We start from the raw sequence: 25,088 nt of genomic DNA on the forward strand, positions 1-25,088 counted from the left end.
ACTATTGGATGTTCTTACAGGCACTTTAGTATTGCCAGTGTAACAGTATAGCTTCCGTCCCTCTCCTCACCCCTACCTGGACTCGAACCAGGAACACATAGACAACAGCCACCCTCGAAGTATCCTTTCCCATCGCTCCACAAAAGCCATGGCCCTTGCAGAGCAAGGGGAATAACTACTTCAAGGTCTCAGAGCGAGTGACATTTGAAACGCTATTAGCGTTAACTAGCTAGCCATTTCACATCGGTTACACAAGCCTAATCTCGGAGTTGATAGGCTTTAAGTCATAAACAGCTCAATGCTTGAAGCATTGCGAAGAGCTTCTGGCAAACTCACGAAAATGGTTTGACTGAATGCTTACGAGCATGCTGCTGCCTACCACCGCTCAGTCAGACTGCTCTATCAAATCATAGACTTAAACATAATAACACACAGAAATACGAGCCTTAGGTCATTAATATGGTCAAATCCGGAAACTATCATCTCGGAAACAAGATGTTTATTCTGTCAGTGAAATAAGGAACTGTTCCGTATTTTATCTAACAGGTGGCATCCATAAGTCTAAATATTCCTGTTACATTGCACAAGCTTCAATGTTATGTCATAATTATGTAAAATTCTGGCAAATTAGTTCGCAACGAGCCAGGCGGCCCAAACTGTTGCATATACCCTGACTCTGCGTGCTATGAATGCAAGAGAAGTGACAATTTCACTAGTTTAATATTGCCTGCTAACATGAATTTCTTTTAACTAAATATGCAGGTTTAAAAATAAATACTTCTGTGTATTGATTTTAAGAAAGGCATTAAGGTTTATGGTTAGGTACATTCGTGCAACGATTATGCTTTGTTCGCAAATGCACTTTTGTTAACTTCTTATGGTATAGGGGACGCTTGCGTCTTACTTGGAGAAAATAACTGGGAAAATGCAGCACGGCAAATTCAAATAATGATATAAAATCAAACATTCATTAAATCACATGTAAGATACTCAATTAAAGCTACACTCATGAATCCAGCCAACATGTCAGATTTTAAAAAGCTTTTCGGCAAAAGCATTAAGCTATTATCTGATGATAGCACTGTGTCAATAAAGAGGGTAGCATATTTCAAACCTGCAGGCGCTAGACAAAACGCTGAAATAAAATATAAAACATGCATTACCTTTGACGAGCTTCTTTTGTTGGCACTCCAATATTTGTCATAAACATCACAATTGGTCCTTTTTCTCGATTAATTCTGTCCATATATACCCAAAATGTCCATTAATAAAGCGCGTTTGATCCAGAAAAAAAAACAGCTTACAAAAACAGAACGTCACTACAAAACATTTCAAAAGTTACCTATAAACTTTGCCAAAATATTTCAAACTACTTTTGTAATACAACTTTAAGTATTTTTAAACGTAAATAATCGATCAAATTGAAGACGGGGCAATCTGTATTCAATACAGCAAGTAAACAAACCATGCTCCTTTTTATGTCTTGCGCAACTCTCAATAGGGTAACCTTGTTCCAGGATGTGCTTCTTCTTTGCACAAATGAATAACTTCAACCAAATTCCAAAGACTGGTGACATCCAGTGGAAGTGGTAGGAACTGTAAAATGGTCCCTATCAAATATCCCTTGGCAAAGACAGAGGGAACGGTCAGAGGCAAAAAATAAAAAATTCTGAACAGTTAGTCCTCTGGGTTTTGCCTGCTACATAAGTTCTGTTATAGTCAGACATGATTGAAACAGTTTTAGAAACTTCAGAATGTTTTCTATCCACATCTACTAATCATATGCATATCATATATTCCTGGCATGAGTAGCAGGAAGTTGGGCACGCTATTTATCCAAAAGTGAAAATGCTGCCTCCTATTTTAAGAGGTTAAATCATCCCCCGTTTGGCGAAGCCGGCTGTCTTTGTTAGGAAGAAAGTCTTCACAGTTCGCAACGAGCCAGTCGGTCCAAACTGCTGCATATACCCTGACTCTGTTGCACAGAACGCAAGAGTGACAATTTCCCTAGTTAAATTCATTAATGTTAGCAGGCAAAATGAACTAATATGCAGGTTTAAAAATGTGTAATAACTACGTAAAAAAATTATAAACGCTTAAAATTATTGTGTGACGTGCAGTCATATTCAGGTCCTGATTGGTCAACAAGCTTATTTGACACGTCAAAGTGTTATTTGACATGTATCTTTTTGACATGCAAAGACTCAAACGGCGTTCTATAGAAATCCTGGTTCAGAATGAAATGACTGAACAACGAAACAGCACAGCAAGTAAGTGAAAAAAATAGGTTTTGATTATGTTTTACTGGTAATGGGGACATACGTAAATGCCAACAAAATAACTTTTTGGTCAGTGTGGTGTGTGTGTAACCTTTCATTTAACTAGACAAGTCAGTTAATAACAAATTATTATTTACAATGACGGCCTACCCCGGTCAAACCCGGACGACGCTGGGCAATTTATGCGCCACACTATGTGCGGTTTAACTAATATATATATATATATATATATATATATATATATATATATATTGTGTGACAATTTGTCCATGTACAAGAAGGTGAGAAGAATGTCCTTGCTGGAGGACAATACTATTTTATTGTACCTCAGTGAGCAGCCATGGGTGGTCCTGCGTCAAGCGGTCCCAGTCCGTCTCCGAGGTGACATTGGCGTAGCGGAAGCGGTTCTGCACGGCCGCCGAGGTGCAGATGTGCTTGTAGAGGAACTCCTTCCCCGTCTGCTCTGAGATGGCTTTGGCCGACATGGCGAATCACAGGCTCACTATCTAGCAGAAGGAAGAGGAGAAGTCAGAAGAGTTTCAGGGGCAGTTAGTATAGGTCCACACAGAAGTCCTTGAATTAGTAACAGGAATGTTAGCCTCCTAGTCAATTTACACACTGGTTTGTCAGACCATGTCATCCCAAAAATTGGTCTTCTCACGAAAACGTGAGAACTTCTCCCAACTAGAGGTCGACCAATTAATCGGAATGGCCGATTAATTAGGGAAAATTAAGTTTTCATAACAATCGGAAATCGGTATTTTTGGGCGCCGATTTTTTATGTTTTATATACCTTTAACTAGGCAAGTCAGTTAACTTCTTCGATATAGGGGGCGCTCTTTTAATTTTTGGATGAAAAACGTTCCAGTTTTAAACAAGATATTTTGTCACGAAAAGATGCTCGACGATTCATATAATTGACAGCTTTGGAAAGAAAACACTGACGTTTCCAAAACTGCAAAGATATTGTCTGTGAGTGCCACAGAACTAATGCTACAGGCGAAACCAAGATGAAATTTCATGCAGGAAGTCAGCCAGATTTGAGGCGCTGTGTACCAATGTCTCCTTATATGGCTGTGAATGCGCAAGGAGAGAGCCTACACTTTGTCGTTTCCTCAAGGTGTTTGCAGCATTGTGACGTATTTGTAGGCATATCATTGGAAAATTGACCATAAGAGACTACATTTACCAGGTGTCCGCTGGGTGTCCTCCGTCGAAACTATTGCGCAATCTCCAGGTGCGCGCATTTTTCTATTTTGAACAGAGGAGAAACCAAACTGCCAGGAGTGACTTATCATCGAATAGATATGTGAAAAACACCTTGAGGATTGATTCTAAACAACGTTTGCCATGTTTCTGTCGATATTATGGAGTTCATTTGGAAAAAAGTTTGCATTGTTATGACTGAATTTTCGGGGGTTTTTCTCAGCCAAACGTGAACAAAACGGAGCGATTTCTCCTACACAAATAATATTTTTGGAAAAACTGAACATTTGCTATCTAACTGAGTCTCCTATTGAAAACATCTGAAGTTCTTCAAATGATTTTAGTTGAATGCTTTTCTTGTTTTTGTGAAAATGTTGCCTGCTTAATGCTAGGCTTAATGCTATGCTAGCTATCAATACTCTTACACAAATGCTTGTGTAGCTATGGTTGAAAAGCATATTTTGAAAATCTGAGATGACAGTGTTGTTAACAAAAGGCTAAGCTTGAGAGCTAATATATTTCATTTCATTTGCGATTTTCATGAATAGTTAACGTTGCGTTATGGTAATGAGCTTGAGGCTATAAATAGGATCCCGGATCCGGGTTTGCTCGTCGCAACAGGTTAACAAAAGGCTAAGCTTGTGAGCCAATATATTTATTTCATTTCATTTGCGATTTTCATGAATAGTTAACGTTGCGTTATGGTAATGAGCTTGAGGCTATGATTACGCTCCCGGATACGGGATTGCTCGACGCAAGAAGTTAAGAACACATTATTTTCAATGATAGCCTAGGAACGGTGGGTTATAACCGCCTTGTTCAGGGACAGAAACACGGGTTTTCACCTTGTCAGCTCGGGGGATCCAATCTTGCAACCTTACAGTTAACTAGTCCAACGCAATAACGACCTGCCTCTGTCTCGTTGCACTCCACAAGGAGACTGCCTGTTACGCGAATGCAGTAAGCCAAGGTAAGTTGCTAGCTAGCATTAAACTTCTAAAAAACAATCAATCATAATCACTAGTTAACTACACATGGTTGATGATATTACTAGATATTATCTAGCGTGTCTTGCGTTGCATATAATCTGACTGAGCATACCAGTATCTGACTGAGCGGTGGTAGGCAGAAGCAGGCGCGTAAACATTCATTCAAACAGCACCTTCTTGCGTTTTGCCAGCAGCTCTTCATTGTGCGTCAAGCAGAGTCACGGGAATCATCTGAAGGTAACCTGTACCTGTTAAAAAAATTAAATGAAGTATAAAGGCAGTTTTGTGCCTACCCCCAAAAAGGAGTTAAATGTATATAAAAGGAATATTTCATGAGCTTTCTGAAATCTCCTAGATTTAGGACAGACTTCATAACCTGGTTTCCTATGATTTATTTTTTAACCGTCTTTGCCATTGATGAATGTGTTATTCAATGCCATTTTCTGGGCTATAGTAGTAAAGGCCAAATCTAATATTTTATCCAAATTTGTTTTAATATTTTGGGGGGATACCTAAAGGGGTTCTAAAATTAAAAATCAAATAGCTAAATGATTCATGGTATAACCATCTTTAAACAATTCCATATGTCAGCTTAGAACTACTTCAGGCTCAAGGTTCTTCAGTCACCACCGGTTGTGTAGATTGCACTATGTCAGAGGAAACTCAAACCTCCATAACTGCAGAGTATCTGCTTTGTCCATTCTTGCCTTTTAATTAGTGCCTGATTTTGAACTCAGAAACCAGGTTACAGATTAATCAAGATAGTAGTAGGCTAAATTATAGGATGCAGAGTATCATTTTGTTTCTTAATCTAATAAAATGTGTTCATCTGAATCTCATCTGACAACATGTGAAAACGCTCCGCTCCATATGAATTTAAAGATAAAGCTGTATGAGGATGACCGAGTGTGTCACAAGAATAGTGAACAGCCTGCGGAATATACAATCCAGTATATTGTACTGGGATATTGTAAGGGATTGTAAGGGATTTCTGTACTAATGACAATAAATGCCAAGAAAGTGTTATCGTTAAGTTTTTTTAAATTGTAGGTCTACTGGTAACTACACACGTAAACCTTTTGCTCAATCTGCCCCCAGTTGTGGTTCAATCAAAGGAAAAAGAGACAACCAGCTGGACTGTGACCCTTTAGGACAGGTTTGATGTTCTTCTGTCTTATTATGATGTAACCACCCAACTGGTCTGTTTGGAACCTTGATTGGTTTAATTAAGTTGATGGCATGTTAAACCAGGAGGTTTGGGCTGGCTTTGGGACAATAGACTAGCTTGTAGACGACAGCTCTTCAGGAACTTAGAGTCCTAAAATACAACTATGTCAAACCCACGAATCAATGTGTGGGAACGGCACACTCCAAGGATACCACAGGTTGCCTTCAGGAAATAGGCAAAACCACCAAACACTTGAAAACTGCCAAAACTCTTCCACACTGAAGGGTTGATAGCTGACAATACTAGTTTCTGGTAGGTCTGGTCAGTCCAAGGCTTTGCAGGACCTGAGAATCAATGGCTTGGTAATTTAGCCTATGTTGTTCAATTCTGATTGTTATCAACACATTAGTCTGGGATAACAGAATGCGTTATCCTGTCCATGTTTACAGGGACATAATAGATTTGGAGCAGCTTCTAGCCTCTGCACTTACTGATTTGTTCACTAGAAATGGATGTTGGATGTCCGAACTAGAGGTCGACCGATTAATCGGAATGGCTGATAAATTTTCATAACAATCGTAAATCATTATTTTTGGAATCCGATTAGGCAGATTTAAAAAAGTTTTTTTTTTTACACCTTTATTTTAAACAAGTCAGTTAAGAACACATGCCTATTTTCAATGACGGCTACCCTGCCGCCCCAAAGAAGCCTGCCTGTTACACGAATGCAGTAAGCCAAGGTAAGTTGCTAGCTAGCATTAAACTTATCTTATAAAAAAAACATTCAATCAATCATAATCACTAGTTAACCTGTAGTGACACCCCACCCCGTGAACGGGACCGTTGTCATCATCTGACACTAATTAGCATAATGCAACGGACATAAAATATTCCTATTCATGAAAATCACAAGTGAAATATATTGGAACACAGCTTAGCCTTTTGTTAATCACTCTGTCATCTCAGATTTTCAAAATATGCTTTACAGCCAACGCTAGACAAGCATTTGTGTAAGTTTATCATAGCCTAGCATAGCAGCAGGCAAACTTGTCACGGAAATCAGAAAAATCAAATTAAATCGTTTACCTTTGATGAACTTCGGATGTTTTCACTCACGAGACTCCCAGGTAGACAGCCAAAGTTCATTTTTTCCCAAAAGATTATTTTTGTAGGCGAAATAGCTCCGTTTGTTCTTCACATTTGGCTGAGAAATCGCCCGGAAATTGCTGTCACCACAACGCCGAAAAATATTCCAAATTAACTCCATAATATCGTCAGAAACATGGCAAACGTTGTTTAGAATCCATCCTCAAGGTGTTTTTCTAATATCTATTCCATAATATATCCGTCGGGACAATTCCTTTTTCTCTAGGACTGATTGGAGTAATGGCTACCTCTGCACTTTACACGAGAATCTCTCTCGGAGACACCATGTGACCACTTACGCAATGTGCCCCCATACGGCTATTCTTCAACAGAAATGCGTAAAACTACATCACAATGCTGTTGACACCTTGGGGAATACGTAGAAAGCATAAGCTCGTTGATGGTACATTCACAGCCATATAGGGAGTCATTGGAACGCAGCGCTTTCAAAACCTGGGGCACTTCCTGATTGGATTTTTCTCAGGCTTTCGCCTGCAACATCAGTTCTGTTATACTCACAGACAATATCTTTACAGTTTTGGAAACGTTAGTGTTTTCTATCCAAAGCTGTCAATTATATGCATATTCTAGCATCTTTTCCTGACAAAATATCCCGTTTAAAACTGAAAATACTGCCCCCTAACACCAAGAGGTTAATTAAAGTCAATATACAATATATATATTTTTTTAACCTGCATATTTAGCTAAAAGAAATCCAGGTTAGCAGGCAATATTAACCAGGTGAAAATGTATCACTTCTCTTGCGTTCATTGCACGCAAAGTCAGGGTATAATGCAACAGTTTGGGCCGCCTAATTTGCCAGAATTTTACGTAATTATGACATAACATTGAAGGTTGTGCAATGTAACAGGAATATTTAGACTTATGGATGCCACCAGTTAAAACACGGAACGATTCCGTATTTCTCTGAAATACTAAACGTCTTGTTTTCGAGATGATAGTTTCCGCATTTAAGGCTTGTATTTCTGTGTGTTATTATGTTATAATTAAGTCTATGATTTGAAAGAGCAGTCTGACTGAGCGATGGTAGGCACCAGCAGGCTCGTAAGCCTTCATTCAAACAGCACTATCGTGCGTTTGCCAGCAGCTGTTTATGACTTCAAGCCTAGGATTACAGGGACTCTCGGTATCGGCTTTTTTTGGTCCTCCAATAATCGGTATCGGTGCTGAAAAATCATCATCGGTCGAGCTCTAGTCCGAACGGACGTTAGTATTCGATTGAGTGAGAGTTCATCTTTTGAAAAATATGTATTGTAGGCCTATTTCGACAATGAAAAAACGTAATTATAAATTAAATTACACTGAACAAAAATGTATATAAAAAATAAAAATAAACATTCAAAAGATTTTACTGAGTTACAGTTCAGGAAATCTATCAATTGAAATAATTTAATCAGGCCCTAATCTATGGATTTCACATTACTGAAGAAAAATAAAGTAGGGGTGTGGATCAGAAAACCATCTGGTGTGACCATTTGCCTCATGCAGCGCGACACCTCCTTAGCATAGAGCATGATGGAAAGACCTGTGTTGTCCTTGTTAATGCACAGATTAGAGTTCCAACTTCGTAATCATAGCCTCAATTTTGTCCCGCACATTGAATATAGTTGCGGAGAGTCCCTGTAATCCTAGATTCAGATCATTGAAGCGAGAAAAAACATCAGCCAGATAGGCCAGTCGTGTGAGAAACTTATGCCAGTGGTCGGACAAGTGAAAACGATGGTCAGTAAAGAAAACTAAGCTCGTCGCTCAATAAAAAACGGATTACTTTGCCTCTTGATAACCAGCGCACTTCTGTATGTTGTAAAAGCATTAGATGGTCGCTGCCCATATCATTGCATAATGCAGAAAATACAGGAGAGTTCAGGGGCCTTGCCTAACTTCTTTGGGACTGGGGGGCAGTATTGAGTAGCTTGGATAATAAGGTGCCCAGAGTAAACTGCCTGCTATTCAGGCCAAAAAGCTAGAATATGCAGTTAATTAGTAGATTTGGATAGAAAACACTCTGAAGTTTCTAAAACTGTTTGAATGATGTCTGTGTATAACAGAACTCATATGGCAGGCAAAAACCTGAGAAAAATCAAACCAGGAAGTGGGAAATCTGAGGTTTGTTGTTTTTCAAGTCATTGCCTATCGAATAAACAGTGTCTATGGGGTCATATTGCACTTCCCAAGGATTCCACTAGATGTCAACAGTTTTTAGAACATTGTTTCAGGCTTCTACTGTGAAGGGGGAGTGAATAAGAGCTGAGTCAGGGGTCTGGCAGAATGCCATGAGCTAAATCATGCGTGTGGCCGTGAGAGGTAGCTGCGTTCCTTTTCATTTCTAAAGACAAAGGAATTGTCCGGTTCAAACATTATTGAAGATTCATGATAAAAACATCCTAAAGATTGATTCTATACAGTGTTTGACATGTTTCTACGAACTGTAATATAACTTCTTGGACTTTGAACTAAGCGACCGCGCATTGAGCATTTGGATTACTGGGCTAAACGCGCAAACAAAAAGGAGTTATTTGGACATAAATGCTGGTCTTTATCGATCAAAATACATATTTATTGTGGAACTGGGATTCCTGGGAGTGCATTCCGATCAAGATCAAAGGTAGGTGAATATGTATAAATGCTATTTCTGACACCTCTCCTTTGGAAAATGGCTGTATATCTTTCTGTGGCTAGGTGCTGACCTAACATAAATATCAAGGTGTGCTTTCGTCGTAAAGCCTTTGAAATCTGACACAGCGGTTGCATTAAGGAGAAGTGTATCTATAATTCCATGCATGACACTTGTATCTTTTATCAATGTTTATTATGAGTATTTCTGTAATTTGATGTGGCTCTCTGCACTTTCACCGGATGTTTGTTTGAGACAATGCATTTCTGAACATAACGCGCCAATTTCAAATGACGTTTTTGGACATAAAGATTAACTTTATCAAACAAAACACATTTATTGTGTAACATGAAGTCCTGTGAGTGCCGTCTGATGAAGATCAAAGGTTAGTGATTGATTTAATCGCTATTTCTGACTTTTGTGAGCCCTCTCCTTGGCTGGAAAATGGCTGTATGGTTTTCTGTGACTAGGTGCTGACCTAACAATCGCTTGGTGTGCTCTCGCCGTAAAGCCTATTTGAAATCGGACACTGTGGCTGGATTTACAAGAAGTTGATCTTTAAAATGGTGTATAATACTTGTATGTTCTGTTGTTTTGAATTTGGCGACCTGCAATTTCACTGGCTGTTGGCGAGGTGGCGTCACTAGCGTCCCACATATCCCAGAGAAGTTAACTTTTGACTGTAGGGGGCAGTATTTTCATTTTTGGCTAAAAAAACATACCCATTTGAAACTGCCTATTTCTCAGGCCCAGAACCGAGAATATGCATATAATTGTCAGATTAGGGTAGAAAACACTAAAGTTTCCAAAACTGTCAAAATATTGTGAGTATAACAGAACTGATATTGCAGGCGAAAACCTGAGGAAAATCCAACAAGGAAGTGCTGTTTTTCCTGAAAGCTCCCTATTCCATTGGATGCCTAGCCTCCATTTAAAGGGATATCAACCAGATTCCCTTTCCTATGGCTTCCTCAAGCTGTGTCTTTAGACATAGTTTCAGGCTTTTATTTTGAAAAAATGAGCGACAAAGAACCCATTGCGTCAGTGGATGGCAGCAGAGTTTTTCCATGCGCAACAGCCATTTTCTCTCTCTCGCCTATGGAAGAAGCTACATTCCGGTTGACATATCGATTATATTGTAAAAACAACCAGAGGATTGATTATAAAAACATGACATCTTTCTACGCACTTTACGGATACTATTTGGAATTTTTGTCTGCGATGTCGTGACTGCTCGAACCTGTGGATTTCTGAACAACGCGCAAATAAAGGAGGTTTTTAGGATATAAAAATAATCTTTATGGAACAAAAGGAACATTTGTGTAACTGGGAGTCTCGAGTGCAAACATCCAAAGATCAAAGGTAAGCGATTTAATTTATTGCTTTGACTTTCGTGACCAATCTACTTGGCTGCTAGCTGTTTGTAATATTTTGTCTACTGAGAGAGATGTTCTTACATAAACGCTTGTTATGCTTTCGCCGAAAAGCTTTATTGAAATCTGACACGGCAGGTGGATTAACAACAAGCTAAGCTTTGTTTTGCTATATTGCACTTGTGATTATGAAAATTAAATATTTTTAGTAATTTAATTTGAATTTGGCGCTGTACAATTCAGCGGATTTGATGAAAATGATCCTGCGTCAAGAAATTAAGTTAACAATTTTCACTGTAGTGTCCAAAACGTCTTAAACTGTCAGGCATTCCCTTGGCAGCAAGAGCCTCTCGGTGGACGCTGTAGTGTACCCAAGTGGCGTCGGGAGCAACTGCTTGCACGTGCGTTACCACTCTACTATGTCTTTCTGTCATGGCTTTTGCGCCATCAGTACAGATACCAACATGAGCAGCAGCTACGTTTGGCTACATACAGACCGGTTAATGTGATTGGATGTTAATTATTTGACTAGGCTACTTGTATTTGACATTGTGTTGTTATTTCGCTGAACACTAGATGGTTAAATTTGATTTTTGGCAGTGAAACAAGGCTACTCAGACAAGAAAACCCCCTCACCCAAATATATAGCCCTGTTGGAAAATCAGAGGAATTGTTTGAAAATGTGTAAAGATTGATGTTTTTAAAAATGTGATTCACCATTTGTTGGCGTACCTCCGACAGCATTGTGCGTACCCCAGTTTGGGAATACCTGTTTAGTGTACATCATGAAATGTTGAGTCAAATAAAACCTATTTATAGAAACTCGTATAAAGTTGGATTTGTAGCATCAACTTTGACTGATATTTAACTATCCGTTTCATATCTGCAAAATAGTTAACGGTGTCAGTTCACCTTTAATATATCAAATAATTTGAATTGTACTGCTAAATTTATTTGTGCGCATATATCTTTCAACTGAGGCGCAAACGTGCTCCTTGTACAATAGTTCGGTGTAGAGCCCTGCTTTATTTCAGACTGTAAACAGAAAGCTTTTATCACTCACGGTCTGATTAATTAAGCAGCTAGCCAGCTAACAAGGTAAGAGCAAACAAAAGTTAGCTACAAAGACGCACAACACTTCAACACTTAATTCCACACCCTCATTTCTTGGACAAATTAAATACATGATAGTGTTTAGCAGTAGCTAACGTTAACAGCATTGAGCCCGGAACAACCTCCTCCTGGGTTGGTGATTGAGTGCAGATAGCAAAACTACCTCCAGTAGAAATTATAGAAAAATATTTAGTATCACATGCTAGCTTGTAGCTAGATACCTAGCCAGTGAGCTACTCCGTCCTGGTTTGGGGTGGGTAAACGCTTTAGCTAAACAGGCACGGTAAAGATGAATTTTCTGGTTGCTTGCCGGCTGGCTAAATTAGCTAGGTAACGTTAAGAGTCCTGCAGGACAAACTCACCAGCACGTTGTTTGCAATTTAGTCGCTGCTGAACTAACTCCAGCTAGCTACAGTAGTTAGCTAACTAACTAGGAAGTAGGGAACGACAGATTTTACACCGTCAGATGGTTTCCATTAGCTTCTATATACACAAAGTCAGAGTCGAAGGCCACAAAGTCAAAATTACTCATTTAAGGTTAGAATTGGGGTTAGGTTTAAAATAAAATGTTTAGAGGAATTGTAGAAATGGGCGGGGTTTATTACTAGTGACGATCCCGCCAGACGTTCCTAGCATCATGCGCGCATAGCTCTCTAGGTAAATTTCGATGTAGCAAGACATGAAGAAAGTCAGAACAGATAGAATCATACCTTATGCGAATGCTACGTCCTAGGGGTGTAAAATGATGTCCTGGTTGCTACGAGCTAGTTTAGAGGGCTGCGCGATCTACGCCAAATAAATCAGTCTTCTCTTGCCACCTCACTCGTTTTTGTCGCCCCATAATCTGCCGATACGATTACGACCTCTTCGGCTGTTCCATTGGCTCAAACATAACCACGTGGTGATATTCTTCCAAACCTTTACACCCACTACCATTGGGCAAGGTTTCTTATTCTTTAAGTTTTATTGGCTAATCGCAACCAACTGACATCTGCATACACCGCCACCTACTGTATGAGGCCGGTCACGACCTATCTACTCTATCTACTCTTACCTAACCCTGAATTTCTAATAAAATAAAACAATTCCCTACAAACCTCACTACTCCCATCACCCCGAATCAATATTTTAATTTACCCTCTACCCAACTGCACCAGTATATCCACAATATTTGTTTTCACTGCTTTTTATTTCTAACCATAAATCCTCACGTTCTGACTTTCCAGATCTTGAACTACACAAAACTGATGCAGAGTCCGAACATATTACTACTGTTCTTAGTTGCACCTCCTCTATCCATTGCAATCCAACAAATTATTTGCAACAATTTCTGTTGAATATACAAATACATCTCTTGCATAGATGAACATCGAACTCAGGAATAAATACACCTTCTCCTGTCCTCCCATTCATGGGATCCTTTCATGGGATCTGTATACACTGCAAGACAAGAAAAAAACGGATTACTAATATACTGATCCACCATTGTTCCTTCATTATCTTCTTCACACCACTGTTAATTTTCTTCCATCAGGCTAAGATCAACATGTGGTCTTGTATAAAACCACAGTGGTACATTTCCTATTGACACAAATGGCCCTATGACAATATCTGAGTCAACAGTAAGCAACCCTTTTTCCAATCTCTGCACCAAAACCCCTCTTTTGATATTGTTCATATTCACAGCAGTCTTCCAATAGTGTCAGTGTAGGATGATCTACCGTAAAATTTGTTGGCGGTACTAGGGTTTTTGGGATTGAAGATTTTAGGTTAATCCATTTCCATACTTGATATGATTCAAATGTATTTTTTCTAAGCTTTGATAGGGTTTTATCAGGTGGTGTGAGCATTTTTACTAGGATCATGTACTAGGATCATGAAAATGTAGCGTTTCTCTTCTGTCTTGCCCAGTATGCCAGGGCTAGCTTAACTCTTCCAAGGGATAGTGGCGTTTCCCCAGTATCTATTTGTAAAGACTCAACCAGTGTTGAGGCTTTACAAATGCACCATCGCACATCATGAGTGCCCTCGCTTGCATCTTATCAAGGCACAACAGCGATGTAAAAGCCGCAGAACCATATACAAAGCACCCATAATCTATGGACGATCTCATCAAAGTACAATAAATATTCAGTAAAGATGGCCTATCTGCCCCCAATCATGCCCAACTATCATCCTCATTAGATTAAACATAAGAACGTATTCAGTCTCAATTTTATTTATTTAACTATTATTACTACTATTTATTATACTACTACTATTACTACTATTATAACTACTATTTATTTAACTAGGCAAGTCAGTTAACAGCGTGCCTTGTTCAGGGGCAGAATGACAGATTTTTACCTTGTCAGGTCAGGGATTCGATCTTGCAACCTTTCGGTAACTAGCCTAACGCTCTAACCACTAGGCTAACTGCCGCCCTTCAATACTTAAAATTCTTAAATTCAGCCCCAAATACTTAAATTCTGTTACCATTTCCATTCGTTCATCTATTTTTGTTAGCGAACAACATATGGCAAGATTTAGATAGTGACTTTAAACCTCATAAGGACCATTCCACTACTGCTACAAAATCACCTTGCCTTTTCTCTATTACATAAGGAATATTCCTTCCCCTTTTCCAACAGGCACCATCATCTGCATATAACGTTGCACCTATACCCTGTCCCATATCCCCAAAGATATCATCAATCATCAACATGAATAAGATAGGACTAATAGCACTACCCTGTGGAGTTGCATTTTCCACCTCCTCCTCTTGATAACTCCAATCCCACCCTGACATGGAAGGGTCAGTCAAAGAAGAAATCCTTAATCCAGTTATACATTCTCCCACTAATACGCATTTCATTCAATTTAAATCAGTAGACCTTCCCACCACATTGTATCATAATATAAGCATATTATGCTTTTTCAATATCAAAATACACTATTAACATCACTTCATTGCCAAATCTTTGGTCACCACCGAACTTTCAGTAATGCATCAAGGGTAGTTCTTCCCTTTCTGAATCCACTCTGTAATGGACTTAATAGACCCCTATATTCCAGATAATACATCAATTCTGATTGGCTCGGCCTGGCTCCCAAGTGGGTGGGCATATGCCCTCCCAGGCCCACCATGGCTGCAAGCTTGTCCAGTCATGTAAAAACCATAGTTTACAGCCTAATGAATTTATTTCAATTGACTGATTTCCTTATATGAACTGTACCTCAGTATATCTTTGAAACTGTTGCATGATGAGTTTATATTTTTGTTCTGTATACATTTAGTTGAAAATCCTAGCCTTATAATTTGTGGGGAAAACACATGTTTTTTTGCTATAATTTGGCAAAGCCATGTGTCAGTGTTGTATTGTTGTAATGTTGACAAAGAATACTAGCTTTCTGAAACTATACTTGTAGAATCAGAGATAGTGGAAGCAATATCTCCACTCAAATGTAAAACAATGAGGACAAAGAGATAAGGGGAAAAGATTCATCTTTATTTCCTTCAACCAAAACATTGTACTGCATATTCTTAAAAAAAAAAAATGTTAAATGGTACACAGGTACTAGGATCATGAAAATGTAGCGTTTCTGTTCACGTTTTCAACCTACACCTGGCACACAGGTGAGAAGCACACAGATTGAGAGGGGACATACTGACCAAACATTCATTCTAGGTGCAAAAAAGGGATCTGTTTTTTTGTCAAGTATCTTCTTTCAAGATCCCATTGCCTAGACTGGCCAGACTGAGAATGTTGTTTTTCTGGAACAGAACACAAAACCAATTCCAGCAAGTCAATTCTCATCTTGTATCGTACTAGGCTGCGAATCCACTTTTCTTTTTAAATTTAAACATCTTCAAAGTAAAACTACAATTAAAATAGGTGACTTTGCTTAGCACACTTTACAAGAGAGTTTCTCAACCTTTGTGTTCAAGCAACGTCAGTCAGTAGAGTTCTCCTAACATTTATTGCTAAATAAATGTACACATACATTATTCAATCATTTCATCCAAACAACTTGTGCGTGTCAACGAGCGTCTGAGTAGCTAGGCGCTAAAATAGAAGACGGTTCTATTTTTTTCTCGTGACATGCTGCAAGTCCCACCTCTCCAATCTCCTCATTAGTTTTCAGGAGAATATACCCACATGGGTGATTGAAGGATGAACTGAAGTTCCCAGTCCAGTTGGTGGTAATGCATCTTAAAGTTGGTCACCAACTGCCATATAAAGTCCACAGAAGAAGGAACAAAACTAAAGGAGAGATTACTAGAAACCACCAAGGTTTCCACTTCTATATGTGGATTGACAGAGAAGAGAACACACACGTGTGTGACTCAAAATGGCCAAAATTCTACAAAGATCCAGAAAGAAAGGACCTAATGTTTATACCAGGACAAATTAGCTAGCAACAGCAAGGTACATTTTTCATGTGTTTCAACCTCTCCCCAAAGTAATATAGTTAGTTCAGAGTTCATTTTGATATTTCAACCTGCGCGTCCTGATCATGTCTGCAGGTAGCCTAGCGGTTAGAGCGTTGGGCCAGTAATCGAAAGGTTGCTAGATCAAATCCCAGAGCTGACAAGGTAAAAATATGTCGTTCTGCCCCTGGCCTGTTCCTAGGCCATAATTGTAAATAAGAATTTGTTCTTAACTGACTTGCCTAGTTAAATAAAAGGTTCAATAAAAAGAAAAAGATGGACAAAATTAACATTTGCACACAAGCGTGTCCAGTCTAGTCAACATCTAAGGCACCACTTATGTGAGGGACTGACTAGCTCTGGTCCATCTGCTACACAGTTCCTCTACTAGTTTGTAGAGGAACATGTACTTCGCCTGGACCAGAGTTAGAAACTGATTTACAAGACTAGCTGCTGAAGTTTCAAATGTTCACTTGGGAGTTGAAACCGGATGCATCGTATTATGGGGCCAAAGCAATGCTTGAAAACCACATGGAGAAAAATAGATCTATTAAGAGGTCAAAACTTTACATACATGGGTCAAGGATATGTTTTTTTTTACATCCTATTCAATAGAAAACATTAGAAATCAAATGGAATATCACCAACACTGTCATTGAGATGGATACAGTTTGAATATACAATAAATAAATACATTTAAGAGAACTGAACAAAATCTCAAATCAAATTAGGAGCACAAAATAAGACCAGTAAAATGCACAATGCATCAATGAGCAAAATGGAGACTAACATGAAACTCCAACAAATGAAAACCAGGCCTCATTCTACATGGGACTGAAGTAGTTCCTAGGCTCTGCCCTAAGGTCAGTTTCTGCTTTACCGTCAAGTGATTCCCATGCTAACTTTGTGTTTCCGGGCGACCTCTATGTGGCGTGAATGAAAAAAATCATGCGACCTACTAAAACTAACAACGGAGTTGCACTCCCATGTGTTCATTTACAAACCTCTACTTGCTCCAGGTACAGCAAACATTTTCCATTCAAGCAATGAAATGTATATTTTGGCAACAGTACTCCTATTTCATGCCTTCAAAACATGCTTTGCGACAAATAATCACAAAAGAGAATCAAAACAATTTCCTGAGGATTCAAGTTTTTCCGAAACCCCCTTGTCAAAAAACCTATAACCTATTTAATTAGTTACGTTCTTAGTTACTAAACGTACCAAAAGTCGCCCTTGTCAGTTTGAATTTGAAGAGGATATTGTCAAATGTGGTGGTAACAGCCAAAAAGATTTTTAGGAAGATGCCAAGCATGATGAGCACCATCTCTCGCTCAGATAACAACACTGAGTGTCTTTTTAGCATGTGAAAGCAACATTTTGCAAAAAACATTGGGAGCATAAAAATCAGCTTGTGAGGGTGCCTCCGACTTAATATTGTCCACCACAGGGCTACAGCATTCCCAATGGCATTCTTCATTTCTAGCCAAACTGGAAAAATACATTTCCAGGTGCTTGGTCTAGAGGGTGGAAAAAAAGAAATGTTACTTTGCTGTGTTGAAATCCATGACAAATTACAGTATTTTTGGAAAGTTTACAGGGTCCTCGAGTTTTTCCACATTTTGTTGCCTTATTCTAAACTGGATTAAATAAAAACTGTTCCTCATCAATCTACATACAATACCCCATAATAACAAAGCAAAAATAATATATGAAAGTGGACAAAAAAAGAGATTTGGCTCATTAATCTATATGGTCCAAATCAGGATGATCCACACTTCATTGAAAACATTTATACCAATTTATTCAACTTACAGGCAACAAATGATCTAATCATTATGGTAGGAGACTATAAAAGAGTGTTAAGTACCTCAATGGACTGTAAAGAATCACTCCACAAACTATCATCACCTTAAGGAAATCACAAATATTATGGACACATTAGAAATAGTGGATATTTGGACACTAAAAAAGCCCAGACCTAGTGAGATATACATGGAGACTTAATCCAGATAGTCGTTTTGACTACATTCTTGTCTCTTTCTCTCTTGCATCAAAGATTTCGTATACAAACAATGTAAACAAAATGCTTCAGTCTGGTTTTTGACCCCATCATAGTACTGAGACTGCACTTGTGAAGGTGGTAAATGACCTTTTAATGGCGTCAGACCGAGGCTCTGCATCTGTCCTCGTGCTCCTAGACCTTAGTGCTGATTTTGATACCGTCGATCACCACATTCTTTTGGAGAGATTGGAAACCCAACTTGGTCTACACGGACAAGTTCTGGCCTGGTTTAGATCTTATCTGTCGGAAAGATATCAGTTTGTCTCTGTGAATGGTTTGTCCTCTGACACATCAACTGTAAATTTCAGTGTTCCTCAAGGTTCCGTTTTAGGACCACTATTGTTTTCACTATATATTTTACCTCTTGGGGATGTCATTCGAAAACACAATGTTAACTTTCACTGCTATGCGGATGACACACTGCTGTACATTTCAATGAAACATGGTAAAGCTGCAAAATTGCCCTCGCTAGAAGCCTCTGTTTCAGACATACAGTGGGGCAAAAAAGTATTTAGTCAGCCACCAATTGTGCATGTTATCCCACTTAAAAAGATGAGGCCTGTAATTTTCATCATAGGTACACTTCAACTATGACAGACAAAATGAGAAGAAAAAAAAAATCTAGAAAATCACATTGTATGCTTTTTAATGAATTTATTTGCAAATTATGGTGGAAAATAAGTATTTGGGAGAACTTGCACAATTGGTGGCTGACTAAATACTTTTTTGCCCCACTGTAAGAAAGCGGATGGCTGCAGACTTTCTACTTTTAAACTCGGACAAAACCAAGATGCTTGTTTTAGGTCCCAAGAAACAAAGAGATCTTCTGTTGAATCTGACAATTAATCTTGATGGTTGTACAGTCGTCTCAAATAAAACTGTGAAGGACCTCGGCGTTACTCTGGACCCTAATCTCCCTTTTGACGAACATATCAAGACTGTTTCAAGGACGGCTTTTTTCCATCTACGTAACATTGCAAAAACCTCTCTCTCTCCTTGCTGTCCCCGGTCCACCTGGCCGTGCTGCTGCTCCAGTTTCAACTGTTCTGCCTGCGGCTATGGAACCCTGACCTGTTCACCGGACGTGCTAATAATAATAATAAAAAAAGCAGTTTCTGGCTAAAGAGACGAGACTAAGGAAATCCATGAACTAATAGTACAGGTAGATAGCAACACTACAGAGATACAAAATAAGTTTGAGGAAAAAGAACTTAAGGAACTTCTTCAAAAATGATCTAATGTAATCTATTACAAAAAAATATAGCAAACTGGATGGAATATAGAGAATTTCACAAAATTCTTCCTGAATCTCCAATACAGGAACGCTGTATCATTCTCCGAATTATATTTTAAAAGAGGAAGCTAATTATTTTAGGCAGATCTTCTCTTTTCCGTCTCATCCTTTCCCACTGAATGAAGATTATGGTAAGGAATACTTTCCAAATAATATAAAAAATGGAAAATTAACCAAATGTACAGAAAGATCAGTGCGAAGGCCAAATTACAGAGGAAGAATTGAGGCTATTCAACTCCTTCAGTCTGGAAAAATGCCAGGGCGTGATGGCAAACCGGTAGAGGTATATCAAGTATTTTTTGATATACTAAAAGCTCCATTGTTAGATTGTTTTAACAACTCCTATAGAAATGGTAGTCTGTCAGGTACTCAGCAGGAAGGTCTGATTTCTCTATTATTAAAACAAGACCCAGATGGCAAATATAAAGACAGTCAGGAGGCCCCTTACACTTCAATGTTGTGATGCAAAAATACTAGCAAAATGCATAGCCCTCAGAATTAAAAAGGTTTTACCAGGTATTGTTCATCCTGATCAGACAGGTTTTTTACATGGACGATACATTGGAGATAATATTCGACAACGACTAGAAATAATAGATCATGAAACATTTAAGAAGCCAGGAATGGCATTTATAGCGGATTTTGAAAAGGCATTTGATAAAGACTGGATTTTATTTATAAATGCTTGGATTTTTTCTATTTTGGTAAATCTCTTATAAAATAGGTTAAAAAAATTATAGTAACCCCAGGTGTAAAATAGTAAATAACGGCTCAGAGTTTTGAATTGTCAAGAGGAGTTAAACATATGGCTGTCACCATATCTATTTGCTATGGCCATCGAAATGGTAGCTATTAAAATCAGATCCAATAACAGAGGATTAGAAATCCAAGGCTTAAAAACAAAAGGTGTCCATGTATGCCGATGACTCAAGTTTTGTATTAAGTCCGCAAGCTAGATCCCTGCAATGTCTCATTGAAGATCTAGATAACTTTCTGTACTCTCTGGACTAAAACCTAATTATGTACAATATTACGTATTGGATCCTTAAAAAAATACAACTTTTACATTACCCTGCAGTTTACCTATAAAATGGGCTGATGGTGAAACAAGCATTGCAGAGCTGGCTTCAATTTCATCCCCCTGAAAAGATAGAACAAATATTATGGCTGAACTCAAATGTGCTGGTTGATAAAATACCTGTATTTATGGGAAAGATGTTTGAAAAGGGTATTTTGTTCTTAAATGATAATGTAAATTAAAATGGTAGAGTTATGTACTTCAAGGAGTTATCAGAATTGTACGGAAAGGTCTGCTCAATCCAAGAGTACAACCAATTGATTACAGCATTGCCCCAAAAATGGAGGAGGCGGGTGGCAGCGGGAGGAGGTAGGGAACTGGTCTGTCTGCCCAATATAAAGGGTCAAAACTGGCAGAGGAATAAAAATCGCATAAATAGGAAAGTATACCAGTTTCATTTGAGGACCAGGATGTTGACAAATGTGCCATACGGATTGCAAAATAGTTGGGAAGATATTTTTGATGTACAGATTCCGTTGTACAGGGTGTATGAGTTGATATATAAAACGCAATAGTCAAGACTTCGTGCTTTTCAGCAAAAATTATTATATAGATTTCTTGCCACCAACAAAATGTTGAATATTTGGGGCATGAAATCATCGAAGCTCTGCAGATTGTGTTGTGAGGATACAGAATCGATAGACCATTTATTTTGGTATTGCCCTCAGGTAGCCTGTTTCTGGTCTCAGGTTCAGGAATGGCTGAAAATGCATAGCATTGATCTAAAATTGACCATAGAAATAGTACTGTTAGGACATCTGGAGAGACCAGGTCAGTCAATTGCTCATACTCTTAGTAAAAGTATTTATCTTCAACTCGCAATCTGTGGATTCTATTCGATAAGAAATTGTACGTTAAACATCACAGCATAGTTGAAAGATATGTGTTGCGTAGAAACTCGAAAGTGGGTGGCCAGCAGAGATGGATGGGATGGGCTGAGGGAAGCTGAGGGTTGGTATGTGGAATTGGAGACAAGTGGGAGTGAGTTGCTGTGTGAGAGATAAAATGATGGTCAAAGATAAAAAGGAAAAAAATAATAATAAAAAAATCAAAATAAAACATAATAAAAAGTCAATCTGAATGACACTAAGTGGCAGTGTTTTTACAACTAATGCCGGTTTGCCTGAGGCTGGTGCCGTGCAGGTGTTTGTCGACATGCATACACACACACTCATTCAAATAAACACAGAGAAGAACACACACATACAAGAACACACACATACATGTAATAGTGCCAGACATGCACACAAACATATACAGTTGGCATTGCTGTTATGATTTTAGTTGTCCTTGTTCTTGTCCTTTGTTGTAAATGTATAATTTTTTTGCATTGTTGTTTGGTGTTTTCTTCTATGTTTCCTTTTTAATATTTAGTTTATTCTCTTGGTTGTTTGTGCATTGGGGGGTTCTTGGGGGTGGGGAATGGAATTAATTGTATTAGTTATATTTTTTCTGGGGGGGGGGGTACTGTGGGAGGGGTCTCAAATGGTTGAGGGACAGCTATTGGGGAATTGTGTGTGTGGGGGGGGGGGGGGGGGGGGGGGGTTGGGGGGGGGGGGTCTTGGAGGGTTCGGGTTCGGGTTCACGTCTTTTGGCCTGGTGATAGATCGGTCAACATGCCCTTGAGCAGGGCATTGACCCTGAATGGGAATCTGTTGGAAGACATTATGTATTATGCATTATGTAGTAGTTGAGCGGCTTCACTGCAAGTATATTGTATGTTTCGAATATTCTATTATAAAAATAAAAATAAATAATAAAAAAAAAGTTAAAACAGTTTAAGAAATATTGGCAAATTTCAGTCGACAGAAAGTGCTCTTCGGTAAATGCGTTAAATTGGTCATCAAAATGAAAGGAGGACCAAGGCACTCTTCATTTACATAAGTATTCAAACCCTTTAATATGAGACTTGAAATTGAGCTCAGGTGCATTCTGTTTCCATTGATCATCCTTGAGATGTTTCTACAATTTGAATGGAGTCCACCTGTGGTAAATTCAATTCATTGTACATGATTTGGAAAGGCACACACCTGTGTATATAAGGTCCCACAGTTCACATAACAAAAACAAAGCCATAACGTCAGGAATTTCCCGTAGAGCTCCGAGACAGGATTGTGCCGAGGCACAGATCTGGGGGAGGGTACCAAAACATTTCTGCAGCATTAAAGGTCCAGAAGAACACAGTGGCCTCCATCATTCTTAAATGGAAGAAGTTCGGAACCACCAAGACATGGCTGCAGGGCCGAACTGAGCAATCGGGGTAGAAGGTTATTGGTCAGGGAGGTGACCAAGAACCCGATGGTCACTCTGACCGAGCTTCAGAGTTCCTCTGTGGAGAAAAGAGAACCTTCCAACAACACTCCACCAATCAGGCCTTTATGGTAGAGTGGTCAGACAGAAGACACTCCTCAGTAAAAAGGAACATGACAGCCCAATTGGAGTTTGCAAAAAGGCACCCAAAGGACTCCGACCATGAGAAACAAGATTCTTTGGTCTGATGAAACCAAGATTGAACTCTTTGGCCTGAATGCCAAGCATCACGTCTGGAGGAAACCTCCCACCAAGCCTATGGTAAAGCATGGTGGTGGCAGCATCATGCTGTGGGTGTGTTTCTCAGTGGCAGGGACTGGGAGACTAGTCAGGATCGAGGGAAAGATGAATGGAGCAAAGTACAGAGAGATTCTTGATGAAAACCAGCTCCAGAGTGCTCATGACCTCAGACTGGGGCGAAGGTTCACCTTCCAACAGGACAACAACCCTAAGCACACAGCCAAGATAAGGCAGGAGTGGCTTCTGGACAATTTTCTGAATGTGCCCAGCCAGAGCCCAGACTCGACCGAGAATCTCTGGAGAGATCTGATAATAGCTGTCCAGCGACGCTCCCCATCCAACCTGACAGAGCTTGAGAGGATCTGCAGAGAACGGGAGAAACTCCCCAAATACAGGTGTGCCAAGCTTGTAGCATCAGACCAAAGACTCAAGGTTGTATTCGCTGCCAAAGGTGCTTCAACAAAGTACTGAGTAAAGGGTCTGAATACTTGTGATATTTCCGTATGTTATTTTGAATACATTTGCAAAAATTAATAGAAACCTGTTTTTGGTTTATCATTATGGGGTATTTAATTAATTTTAGAATAAGGCTGTAACGTAACAAAATGTATTTTAAAAAATCAAGGGGTCTGAATAACCTGTGTACAAATTAAAGGTAAAAAAGTATCATTGTCACAGCAGTGTTCCTACATACTGTGATTGGATTCAAAACTGAATCCTCCTGCTGGGCCTCCAAAGAAGGTCTTGAAGATGTTGTTGGCATTGAAATCTGCAGAGAAACAACAGCAATGAGTCAAAGTGTCAACGTGCGATATTAATTCTCCCCCCAATTCAGTCACATCCACACATCAAAACAAACCTTTTTTGTATTAAAGACTGCACTGGGAATAGACATTTAAAATTGGCAACTATTTCTCGCACAATTCGATCACATGTATATTTTTCAGAGATATGCCATTCTCCTAGAATTACATTTTGACTCTTGACCATGAGAGAGGCCGACGCTGATCAATGGCCAGTGTTGCATTTGTCCCCTCAGTGGTTATGGTTAGGACCCAGGGTAAGGTAATCTGACCCTAGACATGTGGTTAGGGGTAGTGGTTTGATGTTGATGTTATGGTTCAGACTAGCATTGAGGGTAAGGTAATCTTAAACTACACTACCGGTCAAAGGTTTTAGAACATCTACTCATTCAAGGGTATTCTTTATTTTGACTATTTTCTACATTGTAGAATAATAGTGACGACATCCAAACTAGGAAATAACACGTGTAATCATGTAGTAACCCAAAAAAAGTTTTAAACAAAACAAAATATTTTATGTTTGAGATTCTTCAAAGTAGCAACCATTTGCCTTGATGACAGCTTTGCACAGTCTTGGCATTCTCTCAACCGGCATCACCTGGAATGCTTTTCCAACAGTCTTGAAGGAGTTCCCACATATGCTGAGCACTTGTTGGCTGCTTTTCCTTCACATTGCAGTCCGACTCATTCCAAAGCATATCAATTTGGTTGAGGTCAGGGGATTGTGGAGGCCATGTCATCTGATGCAGCACTCCATCACTCTCCTTCTTGGTAAAATAGCCCTTACACAGCCTGGAGGTGTGTTGGGTCATTGTCCTGTTGAAAAACAAATGATAGTGGGACTTAGAGCAAACCACATGGGATGGCATATCACTGCAGAATGCTGTGGTAGCCACGCTGGTTAAGTGTGTCTTGAATTTTAAATAAATCACAGACAGTGTCACCAGCAAAGCACCCCCAACCCATAACACAACCTCC

General features: G+C 39.1%; 2 protein-coding genes across 27 annotated transcripts in view; both read right to left on the reverse strand.

Annotated features, from left to right (window-relative positions):
* Positions 1-12,815, reverse strand: part of LOC110498770 (ATP-citrate synthase) — a 133,400-nt gene extending 120,585 nt beyond the window's left edge. Inside the window, exons 1-4 of one of the 13 annotated variants that reach the window (XM_090212607.1) lie at positions 12,620-12,801; positions 6,729-6,868; positions 4,648-4,722; positions 2,606-2,785 (exon numbers count right to left, since the gene is read on the reverse strand). In XM_090212607.1, coding sequence (XP_090068733.1) covers positions 2,606-2,764 — 159 coding nt within the window. In that variant the 5' untranslated portion in view covers positions 2,765-2,785; positions 4,648-4,722; positions 6,729-6,868; positions 12,620-12,801. Of the gene's footprint in view, positions 1-2,605; positions 2,786-4,586; positions 4,723-6,728; positions 6,869-12,271; positions 12,519-12,619 lie in introns of those variants that run through there. The other 12 variants (XM_090212610.1, XM_090212612.1, XM_090212614.1 and 9 more) reach the window with 12 other exon arrangements.
* A 2,561-nt stretch (positions 12,816-15,376) lies between these two features.
* The window catches only part of LOC110499157 (dnaJ homolog subfamily C member 7), a 49,689-nt gene continuing 39,977 nt past the window's right edge, over positions 15,377-25,088 (reverse strand). For 6 of the 14 annotated variants that reach the window (XM_021576108.3, XM_021576107.3, XM_090212620.1 and 3 more), the window contains 2 exons: positions 24,002-24,076; positions 15,377-17,840 (listed from right to left, as the gene is read on the reverse strand). In XM_021576108.3, the coding sequence (XP_021431783.1) occupies positions 17,803-17,840; positions 24,002-24,076 (113 nt within the window). In that variant the 3' untranslated portion in view covers positions 15,377-17,802. Of the gene's footprint in view, positions 17,841-20,368; positions 20,821-24,001; positions 24,077-24,708; positions 24,927-25,088 lie in introns of those variants that run through there. The other 8 variants (XR_016489438.1, XR_016489436.1, XR_016489440.1 and 5 more) reach the window with 3 other exon arrangements.

This window comes from Oncorhynchus mykiss, chromosome 20 (genome assembly GCF_057628025.1).
Source record: "Oncorhynchus mykiss isolate SJ-2025 chromosome 20, ASM5762802v1, whole genome shotgun sequence".
NCBI lineage: Eukaryota > Metazoa > Chordata > Actinopteri > Salmoniformes > Salmonidae > Oncorhynchus > Oncorhynchus mykiss.